This window comes from Chrysemys picta, unplaced genomic scaffold (genome assembly GCF_011386835.1).
Source record: "Chrysemys picta bellii isolate R12L10 unplaced genomic scaffold, ASM1138683v2 scaf499, whole genome shotgun sequence".
In the NCBI taxonomy this organism is placed as follows: domain Eukaryota; kingdom Metazoa; phylum Chordata; order Testudines; family Emydidae; genus Chrysemys; species Chrysemys picta.
Window position 1 is genome coordinate 24,944 of NW_027053206.1, and position 21,057 is coordinate 46,000.

Below are 21,057 nucleotides of genomic sequence, written 5' to 3' on the forward strand. Positions count from 1 at the left end.
CAGGTGCATACCTATGCATTTTTTATATGCATATGGGGGCGGCCAAACTAACAGGTCCCAGAACCACATACAACTACCTTATTGGGGGCGGCAAAACAATGCCCCAGAACCGCTCTGCATCAGATCTTGCTGCACAGTCAATAAGTTCGGATGGCGTGAGCCCAACAGGGACAGACGGCTCCACGGACAGTCCTTCCTTGACACCCCAATAGAGATTTTAAAAGGTCTCTTACCTCTATTGTGGCGCCATGGGGTTCGAAGGGGAACGATCCGTAGCAGCTGCCGGTACCTCTGCAGGCGTTGTCATCCCGGACGAGCCCCCAAATTCATAGAATCATAGAATATCAGAGTTGGAAGGGACCTCAAGAGGTCATCTAGTCCAACCCCTTGCTCAAAGCAGGACCAATTCCCAGCTAAATCATCCCAGCCAGGGCTTTGTCAAGCCGGGCCTTAAAAACCTCCAAGGAAGGAGACTCCACCACCTCCCTAGGTAACGCATTCCAGTGTTTCACCACCCTCCTAGTGAAATAGTTTTTCCTGATTTCCAACCTGGACCTCCCCCACTGCAACTTGAGACCATTGCTCCTTGTTCTGTTGTCTGCCACCACTGAGAACAGCCGAGCTCCATCCTCTTTGGAACCCCCCTTCAGGTAGTTGAAGGCTGCTATCAAATCCCCCCTCATTCTTCTTTTCTGGAGACTAAACAATCCCAGTTCCCTCAGCCTCTCCTCATAAGTCATGTGTTCCAGACCCCTAATCATTTTTGTTGCCCTCCGCTGGACTCTTTCCAATTTTTCCACATCCTTCTTGTAGTGTGGGGCCCAAAACTGGACACAGTATTCCAGATGAGGCCTCACCAATGTCGAATAAAGGGGAACGATCACGTTCCTCGATCTGCTGGCAATGCCCCTACTTATACAGCCCAAAATGCCGTTAGCCTTCTTGGCAACAAGAGCACACTGTTGACTCATATCTAGCTTCTCGTCCACTGTGTCCCCTAGGTCCTTTTCTGCAGAACTGCTACCTAGCCATTCGGTCCCTAGTCTGTAGCAGTGCATGGGATTCTTCCGTCCTAAGTGCAGGACTCTGCACTTGTCCTTGTTGAACCTCATCAGGTTTTTTTCAGCCCAATCCTCTAATTTGTCTAGGTCCCTCTGTATCCGATCCCTACCCTCTAGTGTATCTACCATGCCTCCTAGTTTAGTGTCATCTGCAAACTTGCTGAGAGTGCAGTCCACACCATCCTCCAGATCATTAATAAAGATATTAAACAAAACCGGCCCCAGGACCGACCCTTGGGGCACTCCACTTGAAACCGGCTGCCAACTAGACATGGAGCCATTGATCACTACCCGTTGAGCCCGACGATCTAGCCAGCTTTCTATCCACCTTACAGTCCATTCATCCAGCCCATACTTCTTTAACTTGGCGGCAAGAATACTGTGGGAGACCGTATCAAAAGCTTTGCTAAAGTCAAGGAATAACACATCCACTGCTTTCCCCTCATCCACAGAGCCAGTTATCTCATCATAGAAGGCAATTAGGTTAGTCAGGCACGACTTCCCCTTCGTGAATCCATGCTGACTGTTCCTGATCACTTTCCTCTCCTCTAAATGTTTCATAATTGATTCCTTGAGGACCTGCTCCATGATTTTTCCAGGGACTGAGGTGAGGCTGACTGGCCTGTAGTTCCCCGGATCCTCCTTCTTCCCTTTTTTAAAGATGGGCACTACATTAGCCTTTTTCCAGTCATCTGGGACCTCCCCCGATCGCCACGAGTTTTCAAAAATAATGGCTAATGGCTCTGCAATCTCACCCGCCAACTCCTTTAGCACCCTCGGATGCAGCGCATCCGGCCCCATGGACTTGTGCACGTCCAGTTTTTCTAAATAGTCCCGAAACACTTCTTTCTCCACAGAGGGTTGGTCACCTTCTCCCCATGCTGTACTGCCCAGTGCAGCAATCTGGGAGCTGACCTTGTGCGTGAAGACAGAGGCAAAAAAATCATTGAGTACATTAGCTTTTTCCACATCCTCGGTCACTAGGTTGCCTCCCTTATTCAGTAAGGGGCCCACACTTTCCTTGATTTTCTTCTTGTTGCTAACATACCTGAAGAAACCCTTCTTGTTACTCTTAACATCTCTTGCTAACTGCAACTCCAAGTGTGATTTGGCCTTCCTGATTTCACTCCTGCACGCCTGAGCAATATTTTTATACTCCTCCCTGGTCATTTGTCCAATCTTCCACTTCTTGTAAGCTTCTTTTTTGCGTTTAAGATCAGCAAGGATTTCACTGTTTAGCCAAGCTGGTCGCCTGCCATATTTACTATTCTTTCTACACATCGGGATGGTTTGTTCCTGCAACCTCAATAAGGATTCTTTAAAATACAGCCAGCTCTCCCTGGACCCCTTTGCCCTTCATGTTATTCTCCCAGGGGATCCTGCCCATCTGTTCCCTGAGGGAGTCAAAGTCTGCTTTTCTGAAGTCCAGGGTCCGTATTCTGCTGCTCTCCTTTCTTCCTTGTGTCAGGATCCTGAACTCGACCATCTCATGGTCACTGCCTCCCAGGTTCCCATCCACTTTTGCTTCCCCTACTAGTTCTTCCCTGTTTGTGAGCAGCAGGTCAAGAAAAGCTTTGCCCCTAGTTGGTTCCTCCAGCACTTGCACCAGGAAATTGTCCCCTACACTTTCCAAAAATTTCCTGGATTGCCTGTGCACCGCTGTATTGCTCTCCCAGCGGATATCAGGGTGATTAAAGTCTCCCATGAGAACCAGGGCCTGCGATCTAGCAACTTCTGCTAGTTGCCAGAAGAAAGCCTCATCCACCTCATCCCCCTGGTCTGGTGGTCTATAGCAGACTCCAACCACGACATCACCCTTGTTGCTCCCACTTCTCAACTTTATCCAGAGACTCTCAGGTTTTTCTGTAGTTTCATACCGGAGCTCTGAGCAGTCATACTCCTCTCTTATATACAACGCAACTCCCCCACCTTTTCTGCCCTGCCTGTCCTTCCTGAACAGTTTATATCCATCCATGACAGTACTCCAGTCATGTGAGTTGTCCCACCAAGTCTCTGTTATTCCAATCACATCATAGTTCCCTGACTGTGCCAGGACTTCCAGTTCTCCCTGCTTGTTTCCCAGGCTTCTTGCATTTGTGTATAGGCACTTAAGATAACTCCTTGATCGTCCTTCTTTCTCAGCATGAGACAGGAGTCCTCCCCTGCGCTCTCCTGCTTGTGCTTCCTCCCAGGATCCCATTTCCCCACTTACCTCAGGGCTTTGGTCTCCTTCCCCCGGTGAACCTAGTTTAAAGCCCTCCTCACTAGGTTAGCCAGCCTGCTGGTGAAGATGCTCTTCCCTCTCTTCGTGGAGAGGGGGAGCCCGTCTCTGCCTAGCACTCCTTCTTCTTGGAACACCATCCCATGGTCGAAGAATCCAAAGCCTTCTCTCCGACACCACCTGCGTAGCCATTCGTTGACTTCCACGATTCGACGGTCTCTACCCCGGCCTTTTCCTTGCACAGGGAGGATGGACGAGAACACCACTTGTGCCTCAAATCCTTTATCCTTCTTCCCAGAGCCACGTAGTCTGCAGTGATCCGCTCAAGGTCATTCTTGGCAGTATCATTGGTGCCCACGTGGAGAAGCAGGAAGAGGTAGCGATCCGAGGGCTTCATGAGTCTCGGCAGTCTCTCAGTCACATCGTGTATCCTAGCTCCTGGCAAGCAGCAGACCTCTCGGTTTTCCCGGTCGGGGCGGCAGATAGATGACTCAGTCCCCCCTGAGGAGGGAATCCCCGACCACCACCACCCTCCTCCTCCTCTTGGGAGTGGTGGTCGTGGAACCCCCATCCCTAGGACAGTGCATCTTTTGCCTTCCAATTGGTGGAGTCTCCTGCTCCCTTCCCTCAGATGGGTCATCTAGTCCACTCTCCGCATTAGTACCTGTAGAGAGAACATGGAAACGATTGCTCACCTGTATCTCCATTGCTGGTGCATGGACGCTCCTCTTTCTCCTTCTGGAGGTCACATGCTGCCAAACCTCCTCACAATCCTTCTGTCCCTGCTGCGCCTGCTCTGAATCTTCAGAACATTGTGGCCGTAGAAGTATCTCCTGACGTCTGTCCAGGAAATCTTCATTTTCCCTTATGCAACACAGAGTCGACACTCGTTTCTCCAGCCCTCGAACCTTCTCTTCCAACATGGAGACCAGCTTGCACTTTGTACAGACAAAGTCGCTTCTGTCCTGTGGAAGAAAGACAAACATGGCACAACCTGTGCAGGTTACAACAGCTGATCGCTCACCTTCCATATCACCGTCCTCTTAAGAGCTTCCTCAACTGTTGCGGGAACTACTCAGAGAAACCTGCAGATGGAAGCCTCAGTGCGCTCTCCCCACACGAAATCCCAGGCAAACTCCCGCTGTTAGCCTCTGCTGTTCGCCGCTCAGCTGGTTCGCTGCTGACTGCCCTTATATACCAGTCAGGCCCACTCAAGGCCCACCAACACAGCCCCCCTAATGCAGCACTTAGCGTACCTCCTCTTGGACAGCTCCCAGGCAAACTCCCGCTGTTAGCCTCTGCTGTTCGCCGCTCAGCTGGTTCGCTGCTGACTGCCCTTATATACCAGTCAGGCCCACTCGAGGCCCACCAACACAGCCCCCCTAATGCAGCACTTAGCGTACCTCCTCTTGGACAGCTCCCAGGCAAACTCCCGCTGTTAGCCTCTGCTGTTCGCCGCTCAGCTGGTTCGCTGCTGACTGCCCTTATATACCAGTCAGGCCCACTCAAGGCCCACCAACACACCCCCCTAATGCAGCACTTAGCGTACCTCCTCTCGGACAGCTCCCAGGCAAACTCCCGCTGTTAGCCTCTGCTGTTCGCCGCTCAGCTGGCGATTGTCGGAGAATTGTCGGAGAATAACAGAGTTCTCACTTTTTGTTTGGGTATAGCAAGTCAGATACTTTATTTTCTTTAACAATTGCATAGAGGGAAAGAGCTAAACAGGTCTCTCTACAGGTAAACAATTACAGCAAACCTTTATACCTTTCATTACAAACAATAATAAGCAACAGCTGCATTTTGTTTATACATAGGCCATTTTAATATCTTATTTTTCTCACTTGTTTTAACTCTAGTCTACATACAATATTTTCTACACATTATCTACACAAGGTCGCAACAACTTCTCACACAGTTCTTTCCCACTCGCCTCACACAATCCTCGCGTCTACAAATCTCACGTTATTAAAGTTACAGTTAGCCTAACTCTTGCTAACAAACTGTCATGCAGTGCAATCCCCTTCCTGTCAGTTCTTTCTCTGCTTCCACAATAGATAAGAAGGTTGTGTGGGGATAGATAGATAGATAGATATGAGGGGGTGTAGGGGGATAGATGGATGGATAGATAGATAGATGATGAGGTGTGTGGGGATAGATAGATAGAGGGTGTGTGTGGGGATAGATAGATAGATCGATAGATAGAGGGGGTGGATGGGGATAGATAGATAGATAGATAGATAGATAGATAGATAGATAGATAGATAGATAGATAGATAGATAGATAGAGGTGGTGTATTGGGAAGAATGGGGAGAAGGTGAGTGTCCAAAAGGACACATAGGTTGATTGATTTACAGCGGGGTCACCGAGATCAGAATCCAGCCCTGACCCCATCGACGTCAGTCAATAAATAACCCGGTCCTGGCCCCTGCGCCCCGAGCTACCCCCTGCATCGCTCAGTGACAAATTTCATTGGCTTTCATTTTCAACAAGTAGGAGAAAAATTGATTTTCATATTTTGTGTTTGTTTTAAAGATTTTCTCCTCCCCTGATACAGTCCGTATGTGTAGAGGGGACAATTTTGGGTGATTCCCCTCATTTCCCCACTGATTTGAAAACAATACAAAGGGGTTAGGGAGGTCTGAAAGCCCAAATTCCAGTCCGACAGTTTTCAGTTCATTCTCAGCCCAGGTCCACCCGCCATTGGCCAATTGCACTAGGGGGCCAGGAGGGGGCACCACAAAGGGGGCACCAGTGGGGCACCAGTGGGGGGGTGACAGCAGCAAGCAGGGTCCTGGAGGAATTAGGAGAAGGTGGTGAGTGGGGGAAGGGGGGCTCCCAGTTCAGAGGGGATCCCGTCCCCACCCCTACCCTTTTCCCTCTCCCACCACAGATGGCGGAGATGGCAGAGATGAGAGAGAAGGCAAACAGAAAAGCAGTAGAAGCTGCCAGGAGGGAATATGAACAATTTGTGCAGCAGCTGGTGAGTGCAGAGGGGCTGCGGGTCGGGAGTGAGGGGCACCGACAGGACTGACGGGGGGCAGGGCTGGGCTAGCAGGGGGCTGTAGGTTGGAGTTGAGGGGGCTACAGGTGTGTGAGGCAGAAGTTCCCCCTGTGGCTGGGTAATGCTAGTTCCCGTCCCTCATGGACGATCTCGCCCCCCTCCGGGCAGGACCGTGGCCACCAGAGCATGAGCAGCTGTCTGAGAGTGAAGCCCCTGGAGATGAAGCGACGCCAGGAGGGGAAACGCCAGGAGCTGCTGAAACGCTGCCGGGGGGAGCTGCGGGGCGAGGACCCCCAGAAACAGGCGGCCCTGGAGGAGCTGAAGCAGGAGCTGGACAAGCAGATGGACGAGTTCCTGTCGGACTACGGGCAGCACTTTAAAGTGAAGAAGGCCGAGTGGTTGGGCCTGTACATTGGGCCATCGCCAGCTGCCAACTCGCGCCGGGCACGGGCTCCCCCCCACTGGCACGCGCACCTGCCAATCAGCAAACGGCTCCGGCCCATTGGCTGCCCCTTCAGGAGGTGGGACGGGGGAAGCAAGAGATTCTGGGACTTGTAGTTTTATGTACCCAGTGGAGGAGAAGGGGGAGCTGTGGCGCTTATGGGGGGGGTCTAGTGGTTGGACCAGAGCCCTGGGGTAGCAGGGGGCTCCGGGGGCTATTTAAAGTGCCGGGGCTCCAGCTACCTCTGCTGCCTCGGTCCTCTAAATAGCCGCGAGAGCCCCGCAGCTTCCCCAGGGCTCCGGCAGCTATTTAAAGGGCCAAGGTGGTAGAAGCAGGGGGGCCCCTGCCCTACCTGCAGCCAGCCCCTGCTGCACCCCCTGCCCTGCCTCCAGCCCCGCACCCCCTGCCCCCACCAGCCCGTCTCCAGCCAGCCCCTGCCTGCAGCCAGCCCCGCACCCGCTGCCTGCAGCCAGCCCCTGCTGCACCCCCTGCAACAGTGAGAATGATTCACCACAGGAACAAGCTACCAAGGAAAGTGGTGAATTCGCCCTCTCTTGCTGTCATTTAATGAAGACTAGATGCCTTTCTGGAATGTGTTTGCCCCCAAAGTAGCTATGGTGTCATACAGGAGGCCTGTGACATGCAGGGGGTCAGATTAGATGCTCTAATGGTCTCTTCTGGCCATCAAGTCTACTAATTTCTGAAAAACTGAGTGTAGCATTGGGAGCAGCGTCTGAGGTTTTACTGTCTAGTCGGCTTGCTTCCTAGAATGAACACGCCTGGCCAGGGGCAGGACATTAGCACAGCAAGGGAGGGGCGTGGCAGTGACATCACAAAGGCCTTTTGCAGGACCTCAGACTATTGGTCAAAGGTGGTGACCTCACAGAGAGATGCTGACATCAGCCAGGCAGGACAGAGGCGAGTGGCCCGGGAAACCTCAGAGACTCCTGTGGCTTTGCTTCAGCAAGTCTCTGTCTCGAGGTCTCTCTTTGAGGACTGAGAGAACATTCGAGTTCACGTACGTGAGCGGCAGGAGGAACCTCTGTTGAGTTTTCTCCTTCCCTTTTAGTGATTTGTACTAGAAAGCAGACGTCCCTGTGTAGAAGGTAAGAGCCTCCTCGAGGTTTGAAACCTGTTCAGTCTGATCCATCGGGTGAGAGTTGAATTCTAGGCATGGAAAACACAAGCTTGAGGAGGCAGAATTTTATTCCGCACCTGGGATTTTGTCCCTTAGAATCACTGGGGACATTGGGGTTTGTCCTTTTTGTTTCACCTTTTCCTCCAGCCCTCCCTCCTTTCTTTTCTTCTCTTGCTTCTTTTGTCCTTTCCCCTGTTCCCCTCCTAACACCAGGGTGTGTGTGTTTGTGTGTCGCGGGGGAGTGCTCTGCAGCTCCCACGGTGGGAGGTCCACCCGAAAATGTGGGGCTGAAATAGTGCCCCGGCAGTGATCCCCACCAGTAGCGTAGCTAAGGGCGGTGCAGGGGAAGCAGCCACTTCCCCTCAGCACATTTTCCAAAAGTGGCGCCTTAGTCAGGGGTTACCATGGCGCCAGCGGGCGGGGCCCACGCTCTGCTCTGAAGCTTGGCCTTCCCTGTCAGGCGCTGACCTCCTGCACGCAAATTCAAGATCCGATGGTTAGTTTGAAAATCAGGGCTCTTGGGTCCTATTCCCAACTCTGCCACTGACTGGCTGTGTGACCTAAGACAAGTCAATTCTCCTTTCTCAACCTTAGCTTCTCCCTCTTTCAAGTAGGGATAATAATGATCCGCTCCTACTTACCTCACGGTGGGTGGAGGATGGAGATCCATTGGAGAGTGTCACTAGGAGGAGTGCATAATATGAGGTGTCCTATCACATTTACTCAGATCAGAGTGTGACATAATAGAATAGCTGAAATAGTTGATTTTATTTGTATTTTTTTATTTTGAAATTGATAAGAGCAGCAACTACTTAGCTCAGACTGAAGCATCTTATCTAATTTTCGAGATCTAAGTGTCTCCTCTTGGTGTGCGAGGAGACAATTTAACACACTGTGACAAACAGGAGATGCTTTTGTTTTGCAAGAAAATCTTTTTGCAAAGAACTTTCATCCCACTTGTTATGAGTTCAAGAAACAAACTGGTTTAGTCTGAATGGGATTTTCTGACAGAAACGGTTTCAATGAAATTTCCCCACCATCTTGATTCCAGGGCTCTATCCCTGCCCAGGGGTGAAAGGAACTTAAAGGATTTACCATTACGCCGGAGTCCTGAGCGGGGGTGTAGCCTCAACCGGAAGAGGCGGGGCCTTTCAAGATTTAAAGGCCCAGGGGCTCCGGCTGTGGCTGGGAGCCCCAGGGCCTTTAAATCACCCCGGAGCTACCAGTTGCAGAGGCGGCTGGGAGCCGCGGGGTTCAAGGGCGAATTAAAGGGCCCGGGGCTCCAGCCACCGCGGAGCTCTGGGCCCTTTAAATCACCGCGGGAGACCGGCTGCCGGAGCTCCAGCGGCGCTTTAAAGGGCCCAGGGCTCCCCACAGCGGCTGGAGCCCTGGGCCCTTTAAATCTCCGCCGCGGAAGCCGGTCCAGTCCGGCATGGCGTACTGGCTCTTGCCGCTCCGCTGTACCGGACCGGACTGGTTTACTTTCCCCTCTGCCGTGCTTCTGGGCGGTTTGTTGTCCATTAGAACAGGAGTCAGGACTGGTGGCTTCTCTTTCTGGCTCTGCCACCGCCTTGCTGTCTAGGCGCGGTGCTCGGCAGGGGCTGGGGCCGGGGGCGCGGGGCCGGGGGCTGGCGCGGTGCTGGGCCAGCGGTACGGGCACTTGGCCGGGGGCTGGCGCAGTGCTCGGATGAGGGCCGGGGCCGGGGGCGGTGCTGGGCCGGGGCCCGGGGCCGGCGCAGTGCTGGGCCGGGGGCCGGGCCGGGGGCCGGCGCGGTGCTCAGCCGGGGGCCGGGGCCGGTGCGGTGCTCGGCCGGGGGCCAGTGCGGTGCTGGGCCGGGTGCCGGGCCAGAGGCCGGCGCAGTGCTCGGCCGGGGGCCGGCGCAGTGCTGGGCTGGCGGTGCGGGCACTTGGCCGGGGGCCGGCGCGGTGCTGGGCCGGCGGTGCGGGCACTTGGCCGGAGGCTGGCGTGGTGCTCGGCCGGGGGCCGGAGGCCGGCGCGGTGCTGGTCCGGGGGCCGGGCCAGTAGCCGGTGTGGTGCTCAGCCAGGGGCCGGGGCCGGCATGGTGCTGGACAGGGGACGGCGCGGTGCTGCACCGGGGGCCGGGCCGGGGGCCGGCGCAGTGCTCGGCCGGGGGCCGGCGCGGAGCTGGGCCGGCGGTGCGAGCACTTGGCTGGGGGCCAGCGCGGTGCTCGGCTGCGAGCCGGGCGGGGGCCGGCGCGGTGCTCGGCCGGGGGCCGGCGCGGAGCTATGCCGGCGGTTCGGGCACTTGGCTGGGGGCCAGCACGGTGCTCGGCCGGGGGCCGGGCCGGGGGCGCGGGCACTTGGCCAGGGGCCGGTGCGGTGCTGGGCCGGTGCCGGCGCGGTGCTGGGCTGGGGGCCGTGCCGGGGGCGCGGGGCCGGGGGCCGGCGCGGTGCTGGGCCGACGGTGCAGACACTTGGCTGGGGGCTGGCGCGGTGCTCAGCCGGGAGCCATGCCGGGGGCCGGTGTGGTGCTCGGCCGGGAGCCGTGCCGGGGGCTGGCGCGGTGCTCGGCCGGGGGCCGGTGCGGTGCTGGCCGGGGGACCGGTGCGGTGCTCGGCCGGGGGCGGGGGCACTTGGCCGGGGGGCCGGCGTGGTGTTCGGCCGGAGCTGGGGCCGGGTGCGCAGGCACTTGTCCGGGGGCCGGGGGCCGGTGCCGGCGCGGTGCTGGGCCGTGGGCCGGGCCGTGGGCCGGCACGGTGCTCGGCCAGGGGCCGGCGCGGTGCTGGGCCAGCGGTGTGGACACTTGGCTGGGGGCTGGCGCGGTGCTCGGCAGGGAGCCGTGCCGGGGGCTGGCGCGGTGCACGGCCGGGGGCCAGTGCGGTGCTGCGCCAGGGGCCGTGCCGGGGGCGCGGGGCCGGGGGGCCGGCGCGGTGCTGGGCCGGCGGTGTGGACACTTGGCTGGGGCCTGGCGCGGTGCTCGGCAGGGAGCCGTGCCGGGGGCTGGCGCGGTGCTTGGCCGGGGGCCAGCGCGATGCTGCACCGGGGGCCGGGGCCGGCGTGGTTCTTGGCCGAGCAATTCTCCCAGCACTTTCCAATAGTGGGACAGTATGAAATCCCCGTTTGACTGCTGGGGACAGAGCCAGAGAGCGGGGAGCAACTTGCCCAAAGTCCCACAGGAAAAGGAAAACAACCAGCAGTGGAACCAACAGGAAACCCAGCAATGGAACTCTGGAGTCCTGGTTCTCAGTCCCCTGGTCCAGTCACTCCAGCGGAGCACACTCCCTCTCAAAGCCGGGGGAGTGGACATGGGGGCCTGGTTGTAATTGCCAGCTGTGGGAGGGAGTGTGCAGCAGTGGTTAGCGAAGGGGCCTGGAAAGAAGGCCTGCTGGGTCCCATCCATTCTTCTGACACTTGGTGTGACCCTGTGCCAGTAGCTTCCCCTCCCAGGCCTGGTTCTCATCAGTGGGGTTGGGGTCGCAGTCCCGACAGCCCAGGGGGGTTGGGAGGCTCCAGGAAGGTGTGTAAAGTGCAGGGATGTCGGGATCCCAGAGGCGCTGTCACCCCTGCACTAGGGCGGTGTTCTGCACCCCCTGCTGCTGGCCGAGTTTCTCTGTCCCTTGGCAATAAGACAGACTCTTGTTTTCACAGCCAGCCGATCGCCCCGTGCCATCACCCTGCCTGCTTCCTGGGCAGGGACCTCCTCAGCTCACCACCACCCTCTCCAGCCTGCCTTGGGCTTGGAGAGTGAGGAGAAGGGCGAGGGACGACCCTGAACATCCTCCAACCATCTCTCCGTCACCAGAGCAAGTGAGTGGCATTAGGGTTCCTCGGGGGCGTCCCCTGTCTGTCTGGGGAGAGGCAGAAAGAGGGGGAGAGAATCTCTCCCAAAGGAGATTGGATTTGCAAACAGCCCCCAGGACCCCCTCGCTCTCAGACCGGGAAAGGGCTTCTCCAGAGCCGTCTCCAGTGTGTTTGGCAAGGTCCCAGCAATGGGGCTCCCAGCCCTTCCCTTGTGGGAGACTGTTCCCCAGGCTGAGAGTCTGTGAGCTGGGCCAGACCCAGTGAGCTGCTGAGCATGGAAATCAATGGGAACCGAGGGGGCCCTGGCCTTGCTATGCCTAGGGACTTTGAAGTGGGGAATGGTTTCCCAGGAGAAGTCCAGACTCCTGGGTTCAGGGCCAGGTTTAGCAAGTGCGGGGCCCGATTCCTGGGGCGGCACTTCGGATTGCTGGCTGGGGGAGGTGGCCCCGCGCGGCTGCCACACTCTGGACGGCGCTCTGGCCAGGAATGCAGCGCCACGGGGCTTGCCGCGGTCCGGCCGGCGGTCTGGCCGGGGTCGTGGAGCTGCAGGGCTGTTGCGGTCCGGCTGGGGCTGCGGGGCCACGGGGCTGGCCGGAGCTGCAGCCAGGGTCGCAGGGCCATGGGGCAGCCATGTTCTGGCCGGAGCTCCAGCCGGGCTCGCGGAGCTGCCGTGCTCCGCCGGAGCTCCAGCCGGGGTCACGGGGTCACAGGGCTGCCGCGCTCCGGCCTGGGTCGCGGGGCCACGGGGCTGCCACGCTCCGCCGGAGCTCCAGCCGGGAGAGTGGGGCCGCGGGGCTGCCGCGCTCCGGCCGGCGCTCTGGCCAGGGGAGTGGGGCCCCCGAAGACGAATGCCGCTGGGGTGAGTGCGAGAGGCCCTCTTATGCACGGGGCCCAATTCTGGGGAATCGGGCAAATCGGCCTAAAGCCTGCCCTGCCTGGGTTCTGTTCCTTCTCTAGCCTGGGCGGAGGGTGGGGGGGTGTGAGTGTGGTCTGGGGTGGCAGGAGGGAGCTGCTTGTCCAAAGTGACCAGTGTCTTTGTGACTGACCCCAGTGTTCGAAAAGGACGAGACTCCCCAGTTCTTGCAGCCCCAGCGATGACGAGGGGGAGCGTTGAGGGGGAGCAGATCATACAATGAACTCCTGCCAGTGCGGGTAGCTTGCCCTCCCTGCACCCCTGTGGGGGGAGCAGGAGCTGCTCTGGCTGGGGCAGGGATGGGGAGGGACCAAACAGGCTGGTTAGTGAGAGGCTGCCTTGACCCCAGACTCATGCCTGCTTCCCCCTGGGTTCCAGGATGGCCAGGCTCCTGAGGATGTTCGGGAAGAAGGCTGTGCAGGTGGCCCCAGAGCCTGAGGGAAGCAGACAACATCTTCCCCAGGAGCGAAGCGGCCTCTCCGTCCCCGCTGGAGGGGAAGAAGCTTCCGGCCGCGCCAGGAGGTGGAAGCGCCCAGCCTTCTGGCGGAGGAAACCCACTCCCGGCACAGGCGCCGAGGTGGGAGCATCACCTCCCAGGCCAAAATGGAGCTGGGCCAGGCTGCGGCTGGGCAGGCAGGACCCAGCCCAGGGGCGGAACCGGGCAGGGTGGCTCTGGGGCTTGTTGTTGTGTGGGCAGCAGCGGCCCCAGGCGCCCAGCCCCAACTTCCAACAGGGGCCATCGCCCTGCCCGGTCAGTGAGGACCTTCCAGCCTCCTCAGGGCAGGAGGTGGAGGATCCCTCTGCCAGCCCCAGCAGCTCGGGCCGCTCCCCATCCGACAGCAGCAGCGCCTGCGACTCGGCTAGCAGCGTGGCCGACGGACGCTTCTGCTTTGTTCTAGGTGAGGATCCAGGCTGGGCTCGGGGAGGGGTGAGGAGGGGGCTGTGAACACCCTGGGCCCAGGCCCTCAAGCAGTGCTATGGGGGCGGGTCTCCAGCCCAGGTGTCTGGCCTGAGCCATGTGAACTCCACGGACACTAGATGCTGCCACTTTGGTCCTTGGTGCTCCATTGGGCGGGGCTGGGGGGAGGCACCTCCAAGGGAGTCCAGGACAGTGGGGAGGATCTCTTTGCTATGGGCTCCTGAAGGAGTTGGGGGCTGATGCCATCACTGAGAGGGGGGAGTGTGGGGCCCAATCTGCCCTATGTCCCGGAGGTGGGAAGGGGACACATTGTCCCACCATGCCCCTGTCCTTCCCCCGAGTGGCAGCAGCAGTCACCTTGTCCCCTTCTCTCCCTGGTGCAGCGTCCGCCAGGGACTCCGAGGACGACGAGGAGAAAGAAGACCGGGTAGACTTGGTAACAGAGGAGGCTGCTCTCATGAACATCCGAGAGCAGCTCCATGCCCGAGAAAAGGTACAAACGTTCCCCAGCTGTGCTGGAACTGAGATTCTCCTGCTCCTTCCCAGCATCCCGACCCTCTGCAGAAGGTCTTGGCTCTAATGGGGACCTTTCTCCTTCATGATCTGGGACCCCCAAGATGGGGGTGTTTGTCACACACCAGCCGGGGTCTCCTCCCCCCACAGGCACTGTCCCAGTTCCTGACCCTGATTGTGGAGGAGTCGTGGGTGATTTGAACAATAGGCAGGTCCCCACTATCCCCCATTCAGGCCTATGTCCTGCAGCTGGTGTGGCTGGGGCAGGGAGGTCCCTGGCTAACTGGCTCTCTCTCCCCTAACCCCACTCCTGGTGGGCGCAGGACGAGGCGCAGCAGCTCGAGTTCCTGCACGCCATCTACCCCGCGTGCCTCGCTGCCCAGCAGAGAGGGGACTACACAATGGAGCCACACTGCTCGAAGGCGGCTGTGGTGGAGAGGATTGTGGTGAGTAAGACACGGCGCCCGGGAGCTGGAGGGTGGACAGAGACATGGGAGGGGCAGGGGTCTCCCCGGGCCGAGGGTTGGGGGATGGCTGGTGCTGGAGGGCAGCTGAGGGCAGGGATTGCTGGGGCTGAAGATTGGGGAGAGGAGACGGGAGAACTAGTGGGCAGGAATCGGAGGAGCGGGAGGCAGCTGGGGGGATCCTGCTGGCTGTGTAATCTCCTCCTTGGGGAGTGTCAGTGAGGCCCGAATCTCACCCGCTCCTTTGTCTCCTTTGCGTCTCACAGGAGCTCATTGAGGAGATTCCTCCTAACTCTCCACCTGACGCCGTCCTGGCCAACTCCCTCATTGCTGTGGCCAACCTCAGGTACCGAGACCCTCCCGCCCGGTTCTCCTAACCCCGGTGCTGCTCAGGCCCATGGCTGGGAGTCACTGCCCCTCCCACTCCCAGCTCACCCCTCAAGGGGGGCTCCTCTGGCAGAGGTGGCAGGAAGGGTCACTCCCTCTCCTGGCTGCTCTTTTCTTTTCACTCCAGTCACATTGCAATGGCTTTGGGGAGAGGCTGACTCCCAGGATCAGATACAGGAGAGGCAGCAGGGTCCAGGGAACAGGCGCCATTCCTGCCCTGCCACTGTCGGTCTGGGAAACCTTGGCCTTATCATTCCCTGGCTCAGTGCCTCAGTTGCCATTCTCGCCAGCCTCTGCCTATTTCCCTGCAGTTTCACGTCCGTGTTGGTGCCAGTCCCACCCCCGCACTGCACAGTCTAATACCGGCTCCTCTCTCTTGCCAGCACCATAACACCTGCCCTGGAGCCGGAGCTGGAGACCCACCTCCTCCGAGCCACTCTGCACGCCGTCTTCACCCTGGGCACGCAGACGGACATCAACCAAGTCCAGGTAGATCAGCCAGCTGTTATCCTGCCCGAATCCTTGCTAATTGCCTGCAGTGGGATGTGAATGAGAGAGGCCAGGATATGTGTTTGGGGGTCTCACCAGTGCTTCCCAGAGACCCCTCTTCCCATCCTGTGGCAGGTGTAGCCCCACTTTCCCTAACTCTGACCCATGGCTCTCCCTTGCTTTGCAGGATCTGCATAGGGTCATACCAGACCTCCTGGACGCCATGCTGGGGAACCTGCTGGCAAAGACCCCAGACACGGACAAGCTCCACTACATCTTGCAGGTGAGTCTGGTGAGAGGGTGGGGGCAATTTTACCTTAACTCTTAGATCCATTTTCCAGTCTGTCCTCCTAGCTGGGCCCCCAGTGGCCATCCTTGGTCAGGGCAGTCAGTGCAATGCAGGGTCAGGCCTTTCCTCCTTGAAGGACAGAGGAAGGAGCTGGGACTTCAAGCCAGAGCTCTGCCTGCTTGTGTTGAGCACTGACCACAGGGCCCCCGGCTGGCTTGAGGAGTGAGAGTCTGAACCCCTCCTGGGAGATCCAGAAGATGGTCCTCAGAGAAGAGCCACAGCCTCATTCCTGGAGAAACAGGAGGGCCCCAGAGAATCAGCCCTTGTCTCTGACGGGCCCCGAGATTCCTGGGGGGATTGTGCTCACACTCAGTCCCTTCACCCAGCCAAGGACTTGAGAGCCAGGGAGGGGGGAGGGGTCTGTCTCCTTCCTGGGGAGCTGTTCAGGAATCAGGTGTTCAGGGAGGATGGGACCAGCCCCAACACTGAGCATTGTCCCAATCTAGAGAGACAATGACAAGTTGTGACCTGCAGGATACAAGCATCGTCCTGGGGGCAAGAGTCCCCTTCTAAAGCTCTGCAGTCAATGAATCTGATATTCCACCCTCACCGCATGCAATGTCTCAGCCCCCTTGGGATGGGGGGGGCCATTAGCACTACACATGCACCCCCTCATCAATCCTGAGCTGCCTCCTTTCCCCACAGCACATTAACTACTGGACCGTGTCCAGGGTGCCACGAGAGAGAGCCAGGGCCATCAGGAGCAGCGCAGCCCTGCTCACGTCCGTCATCTCCCTCCCTGACTTTGACGTAAGTGGCCTCTGAGCCCAGCTTCCTGACTCCAGGCGTAGGTGGGCTGGATCCAACGGGCTGGAGGATCTGCTGCTGCAGGGGCTGTGGGCTAGGAGTGTTCCTCTTGGGGAGGCAGAGTCAGAGCAGAGAATGAGCCTGGCTTGAGACAAGTTCTTCTTGTCCTGGTTAAGTGAAGACTCTCGCTTGTAAGGAGACCATGCTCCAGGTTCTTGCCTTCTTGTCATCCTGGAGCAGCTGGGGAAGCAAATCCTCCTGGAGGGCCCTGCCCACATCCCTGTTCTCCGGGCTCCCTTGCGGGCAGAGATAACTAAGGATCCAGCTCTAGCTCCTGTCCTCTAGCATCTCCTGCAGAGGGGTTGAGGGGAAGGAGAGTCCTGGCCCAGGCGGGGACTGGGAGCTGACAGGAAAATGCTGATGGAGTCCCCTCTCCCTCTCCCTTCCATTAGAACTCAGCCGAATTCCCCAGGATGGGCCACCACGTGGCACAGCTGGCTCTGTTCGTAGGTGACCCAGACGAGGACATCAGCCAGCAGGCCAGGGAGGGGGTTTACCGGCTCTACCAGCTCCTGCTGCGCCAGAGGGGTAAGGAACCCGGCTAGACGAGTGAGACTGGGACCCCAGCCAATTTCTCTCCGAGTGACCCCGGCTGGCGGATCAGTCTCTCTCTATCTCTTTCTGTGTTCTCCACTACCCCCGCAGTTCTGTTGGGCTCTGCCCACTGTGCAGCCACATATGGGATTGGAAGGACACAAGCCCTGCAACCAGAATGACCAATGTGTATGTGTCTCTCTCTTTCCCAGACCTGAACATCCATGAGGTCGAATACCTTTGGTGCTGGGACTGGCACCAGGACAACAGGCTCCTCGGCTATAAGAACACAGCCAGGGTGGGGGAGGTAAGGACGCTCTGCCAGGGCATGGCACAGCTCTGCAGGGCAGGTGACTGCCTCCTGGAGCCACGCAACAGAGTTGCCGTTCTAGGCCAGGATTTGGAGCCTGGTTCAGGGCAATCTGCTGAAGCCTCACATCTGGTTGGTTTCAGGTTTTTGCCAAATTGTTCTCGGAGGGGCAGAGAAGCTTCTTCCTGCAGACAACAGTGCTGGCCATGCACGACCCCCAGCTGCGTGTCAGCCAGGCTGGGCTGCTCCTCACTTACTCCCTCCTGGGGCAAGCCGAGCAGCTGATGGGGAGCAAGGTGAGCAGCTGCATTAGACTCAGGAGATTGGGGCGGGGCCCAGGCCTCATTCCCATCCTCTGGCCATTCGCCGGCCTGGCAGCAAGGCGACCGGTGGGGAATGAGAGTGAGAGCAGGTGCTCCTGGGAAGGGAGATGAATTCACCTCCATGAGCAGGAGGGAGCCAGCTTGTTCCCGGAGCAGCTCCAGCCCAGCTCGTTAGCAAGGCTAATGATTGACAAGCATTGCCTCAGCACGGACTTCTGTTCTTGGGAAGGGCAGCAGAGTCCTCTACGTGCCCTCTGCGTGCCTCTCCTGTCACCCGTGCCACCACCCAGAGTTGTTCCCATCACTGGCAGCCTGGGAGGCCAAGGACTGAGGGGTGATGGCGACTGAGCGGGCAGTTCTGAGGCACATGGGCGGGGGAAGCTCGTCCTGCTGCCGGCAGGGCTGGACTCGCTCTAGAGAGAACGGGAGGATTCAGTCAGCAGGGGCTGCTGATCTGCCCCATTCACCAGGGCTGCCATCCTGCGGCTTCAGCCTCAGTGGCTGGGATGACTTGGGGAAAGGTCTCAAGCTGCCCACATCCCACTTCACTGCTGCCAGAATCCCTCCGCCCCGCTAGAGCCCCCTCCCTGCCCAACCTGGGTGGGGGTGGAGGAGAGGGGTCAGAGAACTTGAGCTGTGGATTGGAGGTGGAACAGCTGTCAGGGGCACTGGCTGGGAGGTGGCAGGAGCTCCCCCTACAAGGAGGTTGTTGGCACTGGAGGTCCCTTGAAAGGAAAACAAGACTCCATTCTGGGGGTCAGGAGGGGGACTTCATCCCTCAGAGGTGCGTGGGTGCTGGGTGGAATTGCTGCTGGTCCCAGGTGCCCTTAATTCCCCCTGATTCCACGGGGGCATCTGAGTCTCTGACAGGTCCTCGTTCCCTTGCAGCAGGAGGTCGTCACGGCCAACATAATGAATCAACTTCACATCATCCGGCACTTGCGCCAAGTGCCGGAGGCGCTGCAGGAATTCTGCCTCCAAGGCCACCAGCAACTCCTACTCCCTCTAAACGGGGAGTGCAGTGAGACTGAGTGGCCTCCCTCCGAGCAGGAGAGCGAGGGCCCCTCTACACGCCCCTTGGAGGGCAGAGCCTATATCACCCCACCCACCTTGCCTGTTGGCTGGCCACCGGGGCCTCTGGTAGACGCTGTTGCAACTGAGCGGCCTCCCTCCGAGCAGGAGAGCGAGGGCCCCTCTACACGCCCCTTGGACGGCAGAGCCTATATCGCCCCACCCCCCTCGCCTGTTGGCTGGCCACCGGGGCCTCTGGTAGACGCTGTTGCAACTGAGCGGCCTCCCTCCGAGCGGGAGAGCGAGGGCTGCCCTACAGGCCCCTTGGAGGGCGGAGCCTATATCGCCCCGCCCCCCTCGCCATAAGGACCGGGGCGTGGGGTCGGAAATATAAAAGGCCGGCCCTTCACCACAGTTGGGGGACAGCCCGCAACAGAGGAGGACACTTGGCCTGTTCTCCAGAGTCCCCTAACCCTAACCCCAGACATGGACGAGGACTGGCCCGGAGTACCCGCTGCGGTTTACCCCAAGGAGCCGGAAGAGGCCTGGAGGCCGCAGATACCAAACCCCGGGGAAGCAGGAAGTAGCCCAGGGGCAGCCCGGGAGCTGCTGGCTGCAGAGCCCGGCGCGGCTCAGTCGGCGTGTTGCGGCTGGATCCCCGCCGACGCAGGGGCAACCAATCCTGCCCCTGCCAGCGCCTTGGGCTGGGACGCGGGGGAGGAGGGTGGGACCGCGTCCCCCTGCCACTCCACCCCGGGTGGCTGACCCCCTACACGGTGCAAGGGGGCTCTAGGCCAGGACAGGAACTGTTTGTTGGCTGGCCACCGGGTCCCCACCCAGGCCAGGGCCCGCCCTTGAAGTCTGGTTGTTTGTGGGGTGCTTGGGCCCCGCCCAGACCTGAGCCACCCCCGATACAGTGTGTTGAGGGGCTGACCACTTGAGCGACCTCAGCCCAGCAGCGCCGGCTCTACCATTTTTGCTGCCCCAAGCAAAAAAAAAAAAAAATACAACAGCGCTCGGACTGCCAAAGTGAGCAAAAAGAAAACCAAAAAACTCCCAACCACTTGGACTGCTGCCACCCGAACTGCCGAAGCAGAAAAAAAACCAACAACAACAAAGCTCGGACTGCCGCCACCCGAACTGCTGAAGTGCAAAAAACAAAAAAGTCGCCCGGCCTGTGCTGCCCCAAGAATGGACGGAATGCCGCCCCAGGCATGTGCTTCCTCCGCTGGTGCCTGGAGCCAGCCCCGCAGCCCAGGCCACAGCCTGGTTGCGACAGCTGATCGCTGAGGTGGGGCGGCTGCTCCACCCCCATGCAAGAGGGCGCTAGAGTAGGCCAGAGCGGCTGCAGAGGCTGGTAGCCAATCAGAGAAGGGCCAACTGAGAGCCAATCAGGGCTGAGATTAGAGCCAGCCAATCAGGACTAAGCTAGGCCCTATATAAAGGCTGCCCAGGCGAGCAGCAGGCAGTATCCCCCAGACCTTGATGGGAGAAGGTCTGTCTTCAGAGCAGTAGACCAGCATCTCCAAAAGAGCAGTGCTGGGCAGGCTGAAGGGAGCATACTACAGCTCCGGCCCAAGACCTGCCAGACTGCGGGCCCTGATAGAAAGGGCCTAGAGGGCCAAGAGGAGAAGTGGCCCAGGGACAGTTGGACAAGGGGAGAGCAGGGAGACTGCCACTAGAGGATCCCTGGGTTTGGACCCAGGATAGTTGGTGGGCCTGGGTCCCCCTGTTCCCTCTTGTACTGCACTTGGCCATGTGGTGGCTGAGTCAAACTGCAACCTCCCTTGAGACAAGGGGCTAGACTTTGGGGGTTTTGGTTGGCCGCTGAGGCATGTGCAAGGACTGTTGCTAACCTGCTTCCTCCTCCCCGCCGGAAGGAGATGAGGATGGATTAGGGGGCACTGCTGGAGGGAAGTGGCCTGAAGAAGGACACCATCAAGCGGACTAGGCAGATTGTGCCACATGGAGAGTCCAAAATGGTGGAGAAAAGAGACTTCTATTGGAGGGCCTGGGTGGCTCGGCTTGCCGAACAGCAGAGGGAGTTGTTCTGGCTGCTGTGGAGGTCAGCACCCAGACCAAACAAGAGATCCGTCACCGAGGGCGAGAGGCCAGGAACGCTGAACTGCTTTGCCTGTAGGTGACAGGGACACTAAAGGAGGGAGTGTCCCTCCTGGGATGGGGCAGAGAGACCCCACCTAGAAAAGGCACCCCCTGTGAGAGTAACAGGGGGGCCCCCAGCTTGTTGGGTCTGTGGGGAGCCAGGGCACCTGAAGAGAGAGTGCCCCTACAGGACTCCCAAGGCCCAGGCCAGCCCAGAAGGAAGGGCTAGGGCCCAAACAAGCAGGAGTAGGGATGTGGCAGGGGGAAGACCCAGAAAGTGCTTCCACTGCCACCAACGGGGACATCTA

At 58.9% G+C, this 21,057-nt stretch overlaps 1 protein-coding gene across 1 annotated transcript; it reads left to right on the forward strand.

Moving 5' to 3' along the window:
- Positions 1-17,219: 17,219 nt before the first annotated feature.
- Positions 17,220-20,706, forward strand: LOC135978878 (formin-2-like). The gene is made up of 3 exons (XM_065579604.1): positions 17,220-17,309; positions 17,456-17,608; positions 18,524-20,706. The coding sequence occupies exons 2-3, from the start codon at positions 17,519-17,521 to the stop codon at positions 19,010-19,012; spliced, it is 579 nt and encodes a 192-aa protein (XP_065435676.1). The 5' UTR covers positions 17,220-17,309; positions 17,456-17,518; the 3' UTR covers positions 19,013-20,706.
- Positions 20,707-21,057: the final 351 nt, after the last annotated feature.